Source organism: Monopterus albus, unplaced genomic scaffold (assembly GCF_001952655.1).
Source record: "Monopterus albus unplaced genomic scaffold, M_albus_1.0 scaffold131.1, whole genome shotgun sequence".
Lineage (NCBI taxonomy): Eukaryota > Metazoa > Chordata > Actinopteri > Synbranchiformes > Synbranchidae > Monopterus > Monopterus albus.
In genome coordinates, this window is record NW_018128011.1 from 433,294 (window position 1) to 451,292 (window position 17,999).

General features: G+C 41.2%; 1 protein-coding gene across 1 annotated transcript in view; it reads right to left on the reverse strand.

Annotated features, from left to right (window-relative positions):
- Positions 1-9,983, reverse strand: part of nfixb (nuclear factor I/Xb) — a 122,375-nt gene extending 112,392 nt beyond the window's left edge. The window contains 2 exon segments of the mRNA XM_020613208.1: positions 6,293-6,328; positions 9,541-9,983. Of these exon segments, the coding sequence (XP_020468864.1) occupies positions 6,293-6,328; positions 9,541-9,567 (63 nt within the window). The 5' untranslated portion in view covers positions 9,568-9,983.
- Between the last annotated feature and the right edge of the window lie 8,016 nt (positions 9,984-17,999).

The window sequence follows — 17,999 nt, forward strand, 5'->3', positions numbered from 1 at the left end:
TACAACGTTAACCCAATAAATGCCTATTAAGCTCAATTACAACCCTTAAGCCATGTTCCCAGTGAGAAAAATAAAAGATCTTAAATGTTGATGCTAAGTATAATTCATGTATATAATCATTACTAGGCTCATAATCCTATCTCCTGAATAGCTTATGTGAATTATACTCCTTCATGGTCACTGGCTCAACATACTCAGAACTCTATACCTCCACTACAGCATAAGCAAATGTAGCAGGATGATGAAAGACAGCCTTGAATGTGAGGTACGAGCAATAAGCCTCTTTATTCTTCCTCTAAAGGACACCCAAAGAAGTGGTGAAAGGATGATGAATGCTATGACATCATCGAGTGGCGTCACAGCGTGATGTCATGCTTTGAAAACTAAACAAGTCCCGACACCACCGCCACTTTCCAATTAACTTTGGCCTGTTGAAGCCTTTTTCTTTTGTGCACCAGGTGTGCAGACATGCTTGTTTTACATGGTAAGAAAAGAAAGGATAGATGGATGAGTAGATGCATGCATGGATAAATGGATGGATGGATGGATGGATGGATGGATGGATGGATGGATGGATGGATGGAATGAACACAGAAAAGCCATACTGAAGGTGCTTTGCTGTTTAGGTGTTATATTTACAGTAACACACTAAATGTCGCAATTTAAAGTGTGTGAAAAAAGGTTAGAAAGCTAGCAGGGAAGTCTAAACAGTTAGCTAAAAATAGCAGAAATAGAATATAATATATAAAATAAGCTTTTGTGGAATTTTATGTAGCATTCTTCTCTGTTTGCACCATTGACATACATATATATGATGGACATGGCATTACCACTTCCCTCCACTATGCAAAAATGCAGTCAAAATATCATGAACACAGCCATCTGCCACAACCAGAATCTGCGTGGTAGTAACCAGAAATGAAGTGACAGCATCGAACGCCAATCAAAGCCGTCAAATCAACTGAAATACACCTCTTTTTATATCATCAAAAAACTTAGCAGAAGAATTAGCACTTGCACACACATCAGTGTGATAATATCAACCAAAAAGTGACCTCTGGGTAAAAATTAATCTGATTTGTACTTTGAGTTTTTAGTTTGCCTCACGTCCATCCACTAACATGGAGAAGGTGGGGTTTATGACCTAAACTGCAACAAGCCACCAGGGGCAGATCATGTTGTGGTGGCTTCGCTTCTGTTAGCTCTTAGCCTACGTCAAACAGGACACTGTCACATAATATGATTGAAAATCTTGCTAATGCACCAACATTTGAAATAGTTATCTATAAGCACTGGCCAATGGATGAATGGTTGAAATAGTTAGCTTAAAATAACGGCTGAAAATTCCAGCTTCTGCCACTCCAACATATATAGTGCAAGTGCAGACCTGCCAGTTCAACTGTATGACAAAAATGTTGTAATAATACCCACTTTTATATAAAGGATAGGACTAAACAAATGACTCTTTCAAAACAATTGAAATCAATACATTTGGAACATGATAGGATTTGTTGATGAGGGACTGCTTGTATTCCTCTGTACTGTGCACACAGTCAAAGTGACTTTTTTCCCGAAAGAATGCACGCCTGTGCTTTGTGTGATTAAATATGTGCAGGTGTGTTATGCATGAGGCTCCACAAAGCTTGTATACATAGTTAGGCTTGAACTCTAACAGACACTCAAAGTGCAGAGAGGCTATAATGTATGTTTCTGAATGGGCAAACTAAACGTGGCCACAGCACCTGTTTTATTCAAGAGATAATCATGTGTATGCATGTGCCATGTTTGTGTGAATGTCTGCATCTGTCATTTTTTGGTTTGAATAACTGCTGTGTGTCTGTGAGATTGAACGAGATGGCAAGTCAGCCTGGGAAAGTGTGTGAAGAGAGATCTACAGTCAAACACACAGGGAGAGTGGAACAATGCTCAGATTTCATCCAGATTCATCTGGAGGCTTTGTAATGATCGGGTCTGCTGTATATATTTAGCCAGTGCAATGAGATGTAGGTCAGACAGACAGGCCAAACAACCTGCCCAGATTGCCCACACTGACTGAAGTGACCTTGAGTAGGCTGTCAATGATTCGCAACAACAACTCTCTATCTATTCCTGGTGACCTGTGACAGACCGACACAAAGGTTTAGCATGCTTCTTGTTTTGCCTGCTCACAAGCCTGAGTCCTCAGGTTTCTCTCCGTGGAATGCAGAAGATTTTGGAAATTCAATATCATACAGCTTGTCTTTACAGAAACGTTACTTGTTGATTAAAAAGAAAGAACAGAAAATGAATTACTGTCAACGTTTGCTCCCTGTGTTGATACTGGCATTCGTTCAAATTTACTCAGTGCAAGAACAAAGCACACTCAGAAACACATCTCAGTCTGTGCTCTGTAGCTCTAGACAGGGAACAAAACTAACTAAACACTGCAAAGTGTACAACAGTTTTCATTTGACAGTACACAACATAACTTCAATGAAATCTTTTATTGCAATGACATTTTTGTGCTACTGGCCTCATACTAGTAACTTTGGTGAAAACCCATAATTGATATGTGATAGATAAGTTGTGTGATCATAAACTAATGAGTCATAGAAAATAGCAGATAAGGAAGGGCAGCTTTTTCTACTGATCCTTTGTGTGAAACGATGTGTTGAAAGTAAAAGTCTGTTTTCACATTCATCTGCTGCATGTGAATAGTTTCTCTATGCTCACTTTCAATCAGAATATAGCACCTGTATGTATTTTGTGATGTCACAACTCGTCTGAAGACAGTTCTGGTTCAATATGCAACTGGAGGGAGAAGGAAATTTGAACAAGGTAATTGACTTTTTAAAAACACTTTTTTAAATGGAAAAAACAATCAGGCACAACGTATTATTAAGAGAGGAGTAGTTTATATGTCTTCAACCATGTCTAGAGGGGATCTTTAAAATGACTTCAACTGACATACACCACAGTGCAGTTCAAAGGCATTGCCCTTTTAAAGCCCAGTCCTAATGGGCGCTGGAATTGGGACATGTTGCTTGATACTCTCACAGATACAAGATCTATGCAAAACAACCTGAAGCCCAGGAGGAGGAGCGGGGAGGAGGAAGGTAAGAAAAAGAAGAAACGTGTGTGTGTGTGTGTGTGTGTGTGTGTGTGTGTGTGCTTCATGGTGGATATGTGTAAACACAAAGTGCCACACCCTCTCTCATACACATTGTAGCTGTCTCTACGTGTCATTCTTTCACACACACACGTGTGTTACCACAGACACGTTATCCTCAGTTTCCCTGCCAGTCTGCTCATCATGGCGTTGCAAAGACCCACATAATGGTGGCACTGTTATACTATTTAGTTTTATGACTCAAAATAAGAAGAAAGAACACGCTGTACTGATGTCTGAAGCCCAGTAATGACAAAGCTCTTAAATATTCACCAGTGCATTTCTGTTTTTTGCTCGCGGTTCATTCTGGTAAAGGCACACTTTGTCTTGGTGGTTTCTAAATAGAGACCCCACCACCACCACCACCCTTCCCCTTCACACACACTACACTCTATCTCCTCTTCTCTCTGCTGTCATATTGTAAACAAGTATTTTGTGTTCCTCCATATATTCTAGCTCAATTATGTAATTTAGCACCCGAGTGTGTGTGTGTGTTCAGTAGCCATGGCAACAACACAATATATCAGCAACCACAGAACCGCACTGGGGCCGTGGGCACTGCCAGGGTTGTGCCAAAGACTAATCCATGCCAGAGGTGACATGAGCAAAGGAAAGTGAGGCGGGTAGAGACAGCATGACACACACATGCAAAATGACACACACGTCGACAGATGTGTGTACACACACACACACACACCAGCATGTTACATGTCGACAGATGTGTGTACACACACACACCAGCATGTTACTCTCTCCGCTCTCCTTCCTCGCTTTCCTTTTAAAACACAAGCACACACACTGGATATCCTCTCATTCTTCTTGGCTGGAGCCTCCCATGGCAATAGCGGTAGGAATCCATTCTCCACGGACGCTAGGACAGCTGTGCTGATGCTGAATGAGACACAGTCAGTCCTGCCTCTCTCTGCGTGCAGCGTGAGATAAAAACCGGGCCCAGCTCATCTCATCTTTGTGTCTGCCACCAAAGAGGGCTCAGAATCTCTCAGCAAAAATTGTTATCAATTTGCTCCTGCTGACGCATGTGGCCCCCGGTCACCAGCTGACAGTAAGCACAAAAAATGTCTGCGACTGACAAAGACAGTAATCGCAGAAACCCTCACAAGTCCTTCAGTTATGTGCTTTGAAATACAGCACACACTTGCAAATGAATGCAAATAATCCACGACGTACTACCAATTTTGAAGCTGCAAAGATAAGAACAAGCTCACATTTGGAGCTCTGGGATGCCTTAGTAGGTCTACCACCTTCTTTGAGGCCAGAAGCCATTGGTGGTGCCAATGGAGGGAGGGCACAACTACACAAAGAGGCCACCTTAAAGCAGCTAAACCAGAGTGCAATGTGTAAAATACCTGTGTGTCTTTTAATGGTCATGGGTTTGTCAGTGGATTGGCCTGTAACTAGCAGTGTGGCATGAATGAATAAGTAAAAGGAACACCATGTCCCAGGCAGTGCCTGGTATTATGACCTCCTGGTGTCCCGGACTGAGGGGAAAGGATCCCCTGTACAGCACAAAACAACAGCACAACCGGTCAAGGGACTCGGATTTCACCTGGTACTCCCTGCCTGTCTTCCTCTCTCACACAGGCCCGCACTCAACTCAGTTACAAGAGCGCACAATAGCTCAGCCCTACCTGTCAATCAAATGTACTATGAGTTCCATCTTCTCTTCGTTGCCAAAAGCATAGTGCTTTAGTGGCCGCTGGGTCACTAGCCCACACAAAAGCTCAACTTCTTTTCGTTGTTTGGCATCACTGAGCTCCACCGGGGCTGTGTAGTCAACTTGTGTGCAACTGAACTGTGAGTTCTTAACTCACTATACCTATCTAAGAAATCGAATACAGGTAATAACACCCATTGTAACTCCTTGTAATGTGATTTGACGCCTTCCTGAAAGGGGGAGACACAGCCGCATGAAAACTGGCAACCCAGCTAATCAAACAATAACCACTCACTAACTAACTGGTGTGAAGACATGGCACCAACGCTTTTAGGTGCATGTTTGTCCATGTGTACACTTGTGCACATGCTTGTGTGTGTATGTGTGTGTGTGTGTGCATATGTGAGTCTTTAATTCTGAAAAATCCAACATTTTCTGTGTATTCAGACTGCGACTCCATCAAATTTTTAATCCTCTGAACAGCTGCTCCAACTCATTTTCCAGGCATTGGGAAGAGCTAGAGACGGAGAGAGCAGTGTGTGTGTGTGTGTGTGTGTGTGTGTGTGTATATGTTTCAAAGTCCAGATATTGATTACATTCATTTAATCAGATTTTCACATAAAACAAACTAGCTCATGTTTTCCCCCTCTAAATACTGTTTTGATATTTTCATTGAAAACACTTCTGACTGATAAGGACTGATAATGGCTGCTGGTGACGTAAGAAAAGTATCATACATCCTCTTGGAGCAACATATAGCACTGATAAAGAACATGGGAGGACAAAGCCATGAGTAATTTGGGCTGAGATGTGACCTCAAAGCAGAGGTGCCTTCTGACTATTAGAGAAAATAGGATTCTTTAAATAGGTCGAAAATTAACTACATGATAATTAGCCCACACCAAAACAAATAAGCTGCTGCATGAGAAAGTCGTATGAGCCAAAGGAAAAGTGCAGTACGTGCTCTGAACTGCTCTGATGCAACTAAAGTTGATTTAAGATGTAAAAGGAAACACTTCAAAATTCATGCTATATATTTAATGTTGCTTTCAGGTCATTTTTGCAACCTCTCTATTCCTATTTCCAAACTAGGATCTGATATTTTCCTGTGCACGGATGAAAACACCTGTGTTAGAAAAAGTGGAAGCTGAAGCCAGTTCCCAGTGTCTTTGCACTGCTGCTGAATGGACTGCTTTGCAACAAAAAACACTGTCTGGTTAGGCCATATACCGCCAATAACAGGCTGCAAAAACACACAAATAAAAATGAAACACTTCATGAAATGTGTATTAAAAAAAGATGATTTTCCTCTGTCCTGCATGAGCCTGTAGCTGCAGGTCAGCATGAGCAGCCCTGCAGGAGGTATCACCATCAAAATAAAAGAAAAAGAAAAACATTTTCTCAAAATGGAATATATAAAAACACATATACACCTAATGCTAAACAAATAGGGACTAAACAGGACTTACCACTAAGGCATTGTTTAGAAGGTGAGAAGGGTAATACTTTAGTGTTGAGAGGGTGTTAAGAGGCGAGGAGAGCAGGGGTCAGCGTCCAGGCGGGCAGAGGGGGCAGAGGGAAGGAATAAGTTAACATGTCGCACCAGTGAAAACAGTCTGAGATGACAACATTACGAGCTGCATGAACTACTGAACACAGGTTTAAAATAAAAAGCAATAAAACAGCCAAAACGTCTGTATTTTAAACGCAGATTTGTGCTGTGTCATTGTGGCCTGCAAGGAACAGATGGTTTAGGTTTGGAAAAAGAAAAAAATGGACAAAAAAAGTCAAACAAATATTATTATTGATTAAAAATGACAAAATAGTTATGTCAAAGACAAATATGAGCAGGAAATTCCAACATCTGTGTTACAGGCTATTTGAAAATGGATGAATTTAGAAATATGAGACATTGCACTGGAGCTGTCCACCATTTCTTTTGACAAACTAATAACACCTTGTCCATATATCACTTATATCTATATTTAAAAATATATGTATGAATGTAGTTTTTATGCTTAACACACTAGAAGTACCACTGCAAGCACAAGCACACGTCTGTCCTCTAAAGGCTCCCATTACGCACCGTCCGCCACATCCCAACACGTCGCTCCTCTCCAACAAGGCTTTTATCGCAGTTAATAATTCATTTGATTGTTTACAATTGTTGCCACACCGAGGTCCAAGCTCGAATTTTTAATTATTAACAGCAATTAAATAAACAAAATGTGACTTTCCGTCTGCAGACAGTGCTGCAAGGGAATGTTGAACGTGTGTGTGTGTGTGTTTGGAGAAAGAGAGAGGTCTGTTTGCACAAATAGTTGTTGTTTCCTCTGTGCAAACACATAAGGATAGAAATGTTTTAAATAGGAGAAAAAAAGAAGCTGTATGTGAGACTCTTCATGCTGCAAACGCTTCCATACTGCCAGTTACCATTATGTGCAACATGTGAACTAGATTACACTGTTTCTGCTGCCACTTAGTTTTAATTAAGGGAAATTTATGTAGCTAACTAAAAGCTCCTTTTGTCGAGAGCTTATCTGCTGTGAAAGAATATTTATCAGTTTTAAGATAGATTCATCATATCTGAAAGCCTGTTTGGAAAAGCACACCGGCGTAGAGTTATGTAAAAAAAAGCAAACACATATACATACAGCACATGAAGACAACACGATTCTTGCGATCTTAATTTGCCAGTCTGTTTTTGGTTTATTTTCTGAGTCAGCTTCACCCTCTGAGTCTTAAGTCAACACACTAAGTAGCCTTTAATAGTTTCTTCAATAAAAGGAAGAATTAGGGGAAAATAATAAAATCTCCTTTCCCTCTCTGGTGTCAACAAGAGGCCGCCGTTATGATCCTTGCTGCTAATGTTTTAAATGGAAACCAGACATAAGTTATGGCTGCACGAGAGGAGCCGAGAACGTGCCCTCGGCCTCTTGTGGCAGAGTCGTCAGAGGCATACGATGGGAGGAAATTTCTTAAATAAAACCACAGTAAAATCAGGAATGAATTACACATCAAAGGGGGCCCTGGCAGCCCCCTGTCAGACAGGCCAATGAGGGATAAACAAGTCTGCTTTATCAGAATAAGACTTTCAGCCGCTGAATAACACGGGCAGATCATTGCCACACGTTGGCTTAAATAAAGGAAATACCTTCAAACTCTCATCGACGTGGAAAAAAAAGAGGCTTTGCCTGAAAAACAAGGTCACTTTTATAACTAGAGAGCTTTTGTTTTAAAAAAATCTTTGCTTTGCAGACACGCTGGAGAGACGACAAAGTACCAGGTTTATAAAAGATACAAATGAATACTGGGAGTAGGAGGAATGTTGAGGCTGAAATTCTGAAATGTAACACTTTTACACAGCTGTGGTGTAATGCTTAATGCTGCGTACACCTATGCTGTAAAGAAGCTCACTGAAAATATTCTATTAACATTTTTCTGTTTGTTCATTGATGTGAAAGTTGTACTTTCAGGCATTTATTTAATTATATAACAATATACTGAAAGTGAAGCATCAGTTAAATAAGGTTAATTAAGGCAAGGGGGAAAATAAGACTAAAAATAAATATTAATAACACTAAACAGCAGTTCAAAATATGCCAAAATATAACGTTCATTACAGAATCACTGAGCGCATTTTAGTGTGAGAAATGTCCACATTAAGGGCTGATTATAATAAAGTCCTGCATTAGAAGGTCCTGAAGAATCATGTCACCACTTTGTGTCACAAAAACAAACAAACAAACAAAAAATAAATCTAATTCATAACAATTCTAGGAACTTTCCTGACACTGAACATATCATTGACAACAACAACAAATAAGTAAAAATTTAAATAAAAACATGGGGGGGGGGGGGGGGGGTTAAAAAAAAACGCATATTTGCAGCAATAAGTACTAGCAGGGCTTTTGTGTTTTAACATGAATAACAGACAAAAGACAAGTGTTTAAAATTGAAGAAATATAAAATAAGGTGCAGTATGACCTGCAAAAAGATTTTAGCAGAAGATAATTTACATTACCAAAAAAATCTGGTGTAACATGATATATAACTATACACAGTGACGAGAGCAGACATATATATATATATGTATGTGTGTGTGTGTGTGTGTGTGTGAAACGTGACCCCGTGTGTCCTGTTAACCTTTAATAACAAGTGTTGCGTTCAAATACAGACACCTGTGAACTAGCCAACTAATGCAGCCGAGCTCAGAATGCCTTCACACTTTATAACTGTACACACATACACACCAGCAGGCACACACACACACGTTCCAGTCTCTCGCCTCTCTGGGCTCTAGCGCTGTGCGCACTGCTCTCCCTGCACCTCCTCTCTCCGACCGTCGGCACTTGGAAAACACCGCAGTAATAATATAAAACTCCAGTTCACATTCGGTGTATGGCTGCGTTCTGCTTTCCCTCCTCCCGCAGGCTCCCCTCCTCCTTTTCTATATGGATATATGTTTCGGGAGAAGCGCCATTTTCTATCCAAAACCATGTGCGGTGCACAAGAAAGTTTCAAACTGCAGAAACGCGTTCCGAGACGGGGGGAGGGGGGCGTCGGATAGTTGAGGTGAAGTTTGCGTCAAAAAAGCAGAAAGACGCTCTAACCCAACAAACAAACACATGTAAAATAACAGACAGAGGCAGCATAATAAACACCGGCGTCCCCATTAGAAACCACCCAAACAATGGAATAAGAGAAGACGGTTTACCTGTGTCAGGCAGTACGGGGAGTACATGGTTATTATTAGAAAGAACTGAAGAGCTTATTTGAGTTGGATGGAAGCTCGGTATAGTGCTGCATTGCAATCGCTCGCCGTCCTGTTTCTCTCACTCCATGCTGCTGCAGCTTACAGTAACCCCGCCTAGAAAGTGAAAGCTTGCACAAACTTTGAGGGAAAAAACTTTGTCTCCCTCCCCTCTCCTCTGTGCAGGACTTCTATCGGTCTGTAACTTCTCCTGTAGGCGGCTTTTTGATTTTTTACGCAGCTTCTTCCATGCGTTAATGGGAGGATATTTGACTTCTGAAATAAAAATTCATCTTTCGGGTGACGAATCTTCGATCTGCGCAGCCTACGGACTGTATCCGCACGTCCCCGCGTCTTTTACATGGCAATGTTACGCCTCAGCTTCGTTACCAGCCGCTCCATTCTATTATTCTATTATACGGAAATGCAAGCAATGATCAGAGGGAGGATGAGTCGTCCAGTGCGTGTTTAATGTGGACCTATATGTAGGTACATTTTGACGCGAAGGCAACACGTAAACGCATCATCAGAATATTGACTTCTCTAACAGCTGTAAGGAAAAAGAGGAATGCGCTTCACATATACTCAGAGAACTGTGCAAATATTTTGGAGAGCAACAAGGACATGGACAGACACACAAAGAGAGTCTCTGATACTACTGACAAATACTTGTATGTAATGGACACTGTATATAACTAAAACTGCATCTGTTCTGTTACAGCTCACACACAAAAAGCTCAGATTTGCACTTTAATCCATTTGCAGGTGTTTGATTCAGGGCTGTAAAGTGAAGTCTGTTTCTTCTACTGAACCGTATTTGACCCACAACTGTAGTTTAAAAACCAGTGAAGTGAGTCCAAGCCAAACAGTTACTGTTCAAGTAGAAACATATAATCACAGCAGCATCTAAATACTATTGTGCTAAATTAAGGTGTGTGAGGAAACAACCTCTCACTTTCACACACACACAAACAGTAGTGAGTGACACACACAAAGTAAAAGTCCTAGTTTCTTAGAGCAGGTCTAAGGTGTGCTACAGTGGGAATTGGAGGGAGAGTGAAGTCATTGTAAATTTGGGGCCTGATATTTGAGTCTTACAGATTTACGAGGCCTGCTGTTTTGTGTATCTGCACCGCAAGCCTCTGCAGGCAAAACAAAGCGCTCTGGGCTCTGTGTGGCCAATTACTGCGCACGGCCAGATCCGTCCATCCAGAGAGGCAGGCGGGGAGGGAGTCGTGCGGTCTGGAGTGTACATGCACCACAAAACTATAACCTCCTGTCCTCACCGCCGCACAAGGTTGGAGCACCAGCATTCCTTTCTATGAATACGATATGAACATGACTAACATGAAACAGACACAGACACACCCTATGACACGTACTCACCTTTAAGTTTTAACAGGTGTACTGACATCAAAACCAATGCCTGCTACATTTGAGGGATTTTCTTTGTTTTTGCAGCAGAGTCATTAAAAGCACCACGAGTGCATATGGATACAGTGTTTAGACAGGGATTGAACCCCCCCACACCCCCTGTAGAGTCAACTTACATGCAACGCACGCAAACTCTCCTCTGCTGTGGTTCCTTAAACCAGCCTCACATTTAGTGGGTTGTGTGAGTAAATCTCTCATTAAGTAACACATGGTAGGGCCATATGCTATGGTCGGTGGTTCTGCTGCGGCTCTGCTTTTTCACACGCTTCACATATACATATTTACCACTGCTCCAAAGCAGCCCGCAATGTGATGACTTCACCCATCAGCTCGGAGCTGTTGTACAGTTGCATGAAAAAGTGAGAGTGTCAATAATAAATGATTCAAGAAGTCATCCCTGTCCTAACAACCCTCATGTTTGCAAAACAGGTTGTTCAACAATGATAATAGCTAAAAATTTGCATAGAACGAACACACACATGGTATCATGCCACAATCAGAGATGACACCACACCTGGCTGCCTGTCTAGTGCAAAAGGAGATAGGACATAGCAGAGGGAAGGTAACAAAAGTGTGGTTGTGCTGTTAGGCTGAGCACATGTCAGCACTAGCAGCCCACAGTTTATGTATATACCATACAGTGCACATGCAGGGCTTTGCATAAATTTGTGGTTGGGGGACCCCAAGACAAACTCTGATGGGTCACAAGGTCACTATAAAAGTCTCCTTCCTACTTAGTCATTTTGCATCTACATATCTTGAGTCCTTGAACTCTTATATTCTTAAAACATGAAATAATGTGCCAGTGTAGTGAGACTATTTCTACTTTTATAGATCTATTTGTATTCAAGTCATTTGTTTCTAGGCACCCGAATCTGATTGACAGAGTCAGTATTAATGAATGAAAAATAAAAAAAACTATGACAAATTGTGGCCTTAAATACAGCGAACATTTTTCTGGTGCGTTATAATTGATATTGGTCAAATTAGTTTTATTTAATATCACGTATGCAGCATCATATTTGTGTTCAGTTCTCTGATTGTGCTGTTGTGGAGCACACCTCTGACGGGGGGGAACCACTGTGCAGCAGCAATGTCCCTGGCTGGGAGTAGATGAGGAGCACAGCCAGAGTTAGCTAAAGAAAGCACTATGTGTGTTTCATTCTTTCACAAAATAAGCCATTTAATTCTTAGTGATGTATGGCTGATTGTTTCATAAAATCAGAGGTTTAGTTTACTTTTTACATGTATTCCAAATGTGCCAGTCTGGCTTGGCCACCCCGTCCAAAGTTTTCTAGATGTGCCCCTGACTGGAAACAGACTGAAACTCTCACCTGCAGTATATGCCGTTTGTTTTTCCTTTGTTTTGGGAAAATGAGGCTTTTAATTGTAATCCAACTGATATTGGACTTTAGAGGCTGATACTGATGTCAGCATTTGAGAAATAAAAAAAAAAAATCAAATTAGGATATATTTAATAGCCAGTGGGGTTTTTTGTGCAAACATGTAGCTTAAAAAGAATCCTAATACAGATTCCTTACAATTTTAAAGCAGTTCTGACCAAGATATATAGTTGAGAGTGCAAACATCAGTTTGACGTTGCTCTGTTGCCGACAAACTGTGTCATAACGACACTATTTCTACATGACAACAATCCTAGGTGGCACGTTCAAACTGCTGTTACTCACACAGATATGCTGGAGATACCTGTATGTAAAAAAATATATACCTTGAGCTTTTTAAACCTCTATAATCCTTCAAATGAAACAATACGACAAAGGAAATTGTTCACACTGTGTCAACGGGTCACGAGACAAAAAATGTCGGGACTTGAGGAGCTGAACAACAGTTCTGCAACTTCTGTTTCTTTAGTAAACCTCCAGAAAAGGGTGTTAGATTCATATTTCCACCCAGTTTTAATACACTATTTCAAAGACTGTCTTACTATCCTCTTCTAGATTTTTTAGAAGAACCTGTAAACCAAGCTAGGACACACACACACACACACACACGCACACAAGTACACACAGGAATAAAAGCGGCGAGAGAAGAGAGCCGTGACGCAGTTTGACACAAGACTAAGCCCACAACAGCAAACCTCCTGATGAGAAGCTGAAGGTGGACACTCTCCTGTGGATGTTCTTGAACTCGCTGCCCCTGGAATCCAATACAGCTCCACCGACGCTCCTCCCCCTCTCCTGAACTCTCCTCTAGCAGCCGTGCTACTCAATTACAGCCATAATGGCTCATTTCTGTATCCAGAGACACATGATACACTGTAGCAACCCAGATTCTCTGTGAGAGTTGGTGTAAGTCTTAACTTTGGGGGAAAAAGAAGCCTGTAGCCTAGAAAACTGGCTCCCACCTCATTTTCAGCCATCCACAGGCCCCTGTCCTCCTCCTCTCCCCCTCTGTGTTTTTACTACTATTTTATATCACGCTGATCATTGTAAATCCATTGCGCTCGCTTCGTGAATTAAAAAATTTAAAAAAGAAAAGCCGCTTACTTTCTTCAACTTTGTATTCCCTTCATACATAAAACTACGTGTGCTGTACATTATCATCATAATTTTCCCTCATATGAGGTGAGGGTTCTTCAGTGAAGCTGCAAAGGCCCCTTTTCTCTTAAACGTGCGTGTGGAAATAATGATTGTAATGGCTTGCAGCTGGGTCGAGTGTGCTGTAAATGACATTATGATTGTGGTGCAATTACCAAGAGCAGGAAAACATACTGTCAGTCATAGTAATGGTTAATGACTCAAATAACACATTTAATACCAACACATAAAAATAATAATAATAACAATAATGATAATGATAGATGCATACCCTGTATGAATCTGATACTACAAAGCATTCAGGCATCCCAGGACCTCTGGAGGGTTCTTCGTTCAACAGAAAGGTTTCGGTTGCCTGAAATGTAACACAACAGTCATTTATTCATTAGTTGTCTTTAGGTTCAAAGAATTTAGAAACACACACACATACAAAGCTGGCACATTTTTGATATCTGAGTCTTCCTCACCTTGCTTTTTTTCATAATAATAATGATCTTCAAGTCCCACCACCACATAACTACTGGAGAAACATCTTTCATCTTTTCATTACACACACACAACCACACGGCTGATGGTGTGTGCTGCCTGCCTGAACCCATGTGCTGTGCAGGCCCGAGGCCACCACCACTTGAATGGGCAGCAAAGTGTGGTGCTGCTATAGTCACACACAATCCTCCAGCACAATGGCATTTCCTGTCCCGGCGATTTCACCTGCATGGTCACTTTTCTGTCAGTGTGCACTGATTCAGCACAAATCATTCACATATGCGAAGTCACATACTACACCAGCACACACTGCCGGGCACAGGCTCGCACATGCAGGGGCCATACGTTTCCCAGAACACGGACAAACACTGGCTCTCGGCCACACTATAGGCCAGTCGTTGCATTCACTGATAGATGCGGCTTGAGTATTTATTCTAAGTGTTTGTTTCTATTCAGCACGGCTCATTTGTATGTTGCGAGACACGCCAGCACAGACTTGGGCTCTGAATGAGCATCCACTGCTGTTCTGCTGTCAACTGAGGCAGCCAGGCCAGACAACACGGATGGGAGGGAACCACAGACTGAGGATCTGGTTATCCAGCCCGTGGCTATTACTTTTTAGTCCAAACTGGTACAAATTGGTTTTTGCAGGCTAAATCTGAAAGTGTGTTTTGGAATGCAACTAAACCTGTTAGACAAGGGCTAAAAATGGCTAGGTTAATGAAAATAACTCTGGTTCCATGTGTTAGGGGGGGGAAGGAAGTTTTACTCACCAGGGACCAGGAGACTTAAGTTGCTGAAATAGAGCAGAAGAGGGGAAATAATCCTGTTTTCCAGAACTTTTACTTTCTGATCTCTCAGCGTACCTTAAGCAGAAGCAAACGTGGACCCAAAACAGGAACAAACATTGCTCGTAGCCAGCAACAAAATGTAAAGTTATACTATTTAAACTGGCATGTGAGGTAAACAGTTTTTATGAAATTTAAACAGGCATTAGGTTACTTAAGCATTTACATATGCACACAGACACACAGTGACATGGGATCGCACTTCAACGAATACATGCACAGACACATGCATAAACACACGGCGCTATAATAAGTCCCAGACTTGGGCTAACCGAGCTGCGGCTGGAGACACAGGATATTCATAGCCTTCAGAATGAGAGGTTACAGCTCGAGTCTTTTCCCTTTCCCTTTTACTGTAACACAGGAAGGGCATCTGTGTGTGTGTGTGTATGTGATCTCACTCAGTGTCTGTGGCAAAAGGTCTAGCTGGTGGCTTGATTAACGTAAGATTAACATTGGTTTTGTTTAGCATAGCCTTTCTCACTCACAGTAAGTTTAGCACAGAGCCACATGAAGCATTCCTCCAGTTAAACAAAGTTCAAGCCATCCAAGCGACTAAGAAAACACTACTCGTGGCAGCCTCAGCATCCAAACTCTGGTCTGTCATCATTAATATGAGAGGAAACACTGGAGGAAAAACATTTGAAACCATTTGTCCCACTAAATGGTGCCCTTGTCAAGCTGCTTCGGCTTCCTCTAAAGCTCGGTCCGGCTGAAGGATATATTTTACTCTGTGATAACCACAGAGTGTCACAGAACAAGGCATCGTTCTAGTTGCCTCAGTCAGGTATGTTTTAGGTCATTTAAAGTTGAAAAATCATTTGTATTGCACAGACACAGGGTAACTGAAGTACAGATACATGAAAGGATAAAACGTGGCTCAGTTGATGAATGAATGTCCACATCTTTCTACCCCTTCCTATGTCCAACACTAAAAGGGCCTCATTTGTTTGAGGCTGATTGTTTGATGTACTATAGCTCTCTGCAGCGCTGCCACCTCATCCCCCTCTACTGTATGTCAGTTTTTATGGAGGATGGTATCAATTTCATATATATATGTATTTATAGGTGCAACATATGCCTAATTTATATGGCTGGCCTAGAGCTGAAATAGTCACAGAGCCGGGTGTAATTAATACTTAAATAGGTCAAGAAATCATTTAATGCCTGGAATGTGAATGTCTTAGTGACCAAGATGGAGTATAATACAAAACCGAGCAGGTTGCTAGATATCATCAAAAGAGAATGGAGACGATGGCTTTATGGCTGCCAACAGTCACACAGTAGAGGAGAACATGAGAAAATGTAGCAGCCTTTGCTGAAGAATGGAAGACAACACTGGTCTTGGTCAATGCCGCAATCCAAGTCTGCATAAGAGGACTATTTGCTTTCTTTCTGCAAGTGAACTGAAAGGTTTTATATCATATAAGTTTTATGTCTGTGAATATGAAATAGCCTCATTTATGACCTCATCATTCTGATTCAATCATGTTTCCAACATATACCTTTGGGGGAAAGTCTGAACTTTTTTTCTTACTGTACCTGTTATTCAGCCACTTGTTCAAAGGTATTTGAAGGTATTTCAGAGAGCAGACATCTATCAAACCACAAAAATGTATTTGATGCAGCTATAATCAATACTTTTATATGAATGATGGGTGTAAGGGTTCACACATGATCTCAAAGAAAACTTTTTAGAGCTTATAATGGACCATTAATAGTTTTGGCTTTCTGTCTGCAACTTAATTCTTAGTGCTCTGATTGTGTTTTCGATAACGCTACGTGCCCAGCAGGAAATAACAGATAAACTTAGGAAACAGGTAAGATTAATGAAACTAGTGAAACATTTAGTGGCAAAAAAACCAGGTATTTTCCTGTGTACATATTAGGTTCCAAGGCTTGGGACTAAACAGAGAAAATGGGTTTCTCAGGTTAAGGTATGGGGAAACACATAATGACAGAGAAACAAAGTTCACTTTCCCCAGAATCTACTCCTGAGCTTTGGAATCTAATGCCAACCTGTTTTCCTGAGGAGTTGGAGGACACCAAAAGGGAGCTAAAAGCTCAGTGAATACTGGACCTTAAGGTGGATAAAAACATCACTCCAAATTAATGCTAATGATGATCCGTTTATGCAGGATGTGTAGAGCACAGCTTACTACACACACGTTTACTGTAGCACCTTCTTACATTAATAATACAAAATTGCACTGCCAAAGGTGACCAAAAACATTCGTTAGCCCAGGTATAAATATGTAAACTGTTGCTGGGTAACAGTTAAAATCAGTGTTGGAAATTTCCCCTGTGACCAAATCAGAAGTTACAGTACATAAACTGTGCTGGCGTCATCATTAAAAAAAAGTTTATCTGGAGTCAGGCAGCATTTAGCCTAGCTTAGCATAAAAACTAGAAATGGGGGAACACAGTTAGCCTGGCTCTGTCTTACTTGCTCATTGTATTTTGCTCATTTAACTCAGACGTGAACATGAATGTAACTCCCCCTAAAAACAACTAGATGTCCCATTTCTGTGATAATAAGATTTGGATGTGTTACAGCATACAGTATTTTGCTCAGAGCCAAAAAGATGTTTCCCCTGTTTTCAGTCTTTATGCTAAACCAAGCTATGCTAAGCTCAATCTTGAGAAGAAAGCAAATAACCATAATTGCCAAAATGTCAAACTGTTATTTTATAAGTACTTTAGATTGTTGAGCTCGCTAAATGACCAGTGTACTCTTACATACTGTATGTGCAAAGAGAACCGTGAGACCCCTCACATGATAATAAAATGTCAACAAGAATCTTGATTTCTGCAGTTTTTCAAGTAAACTATTCCTGCCTAGAGTGTGGATAACTGAACGGAGCCTGATGAGACTAGTCGGCACTCAAGGGTTTGGCCTGGGTTCAGACAGAAACTTAGAAATTATGTTCGGGTCTGGGTTGGGTTTGGACACATAGGTCAAACTTTAGGCTAGATGGCTGGAACAACTCAAATATCTGCTTTCTTTAATGATAAGGGGGAAAACACCATATAAACTCAACTCTGTCATGTCTGGGTCGGGTTCAGATGCCAGATTCTCAGGCATGGTTCGGGTTTG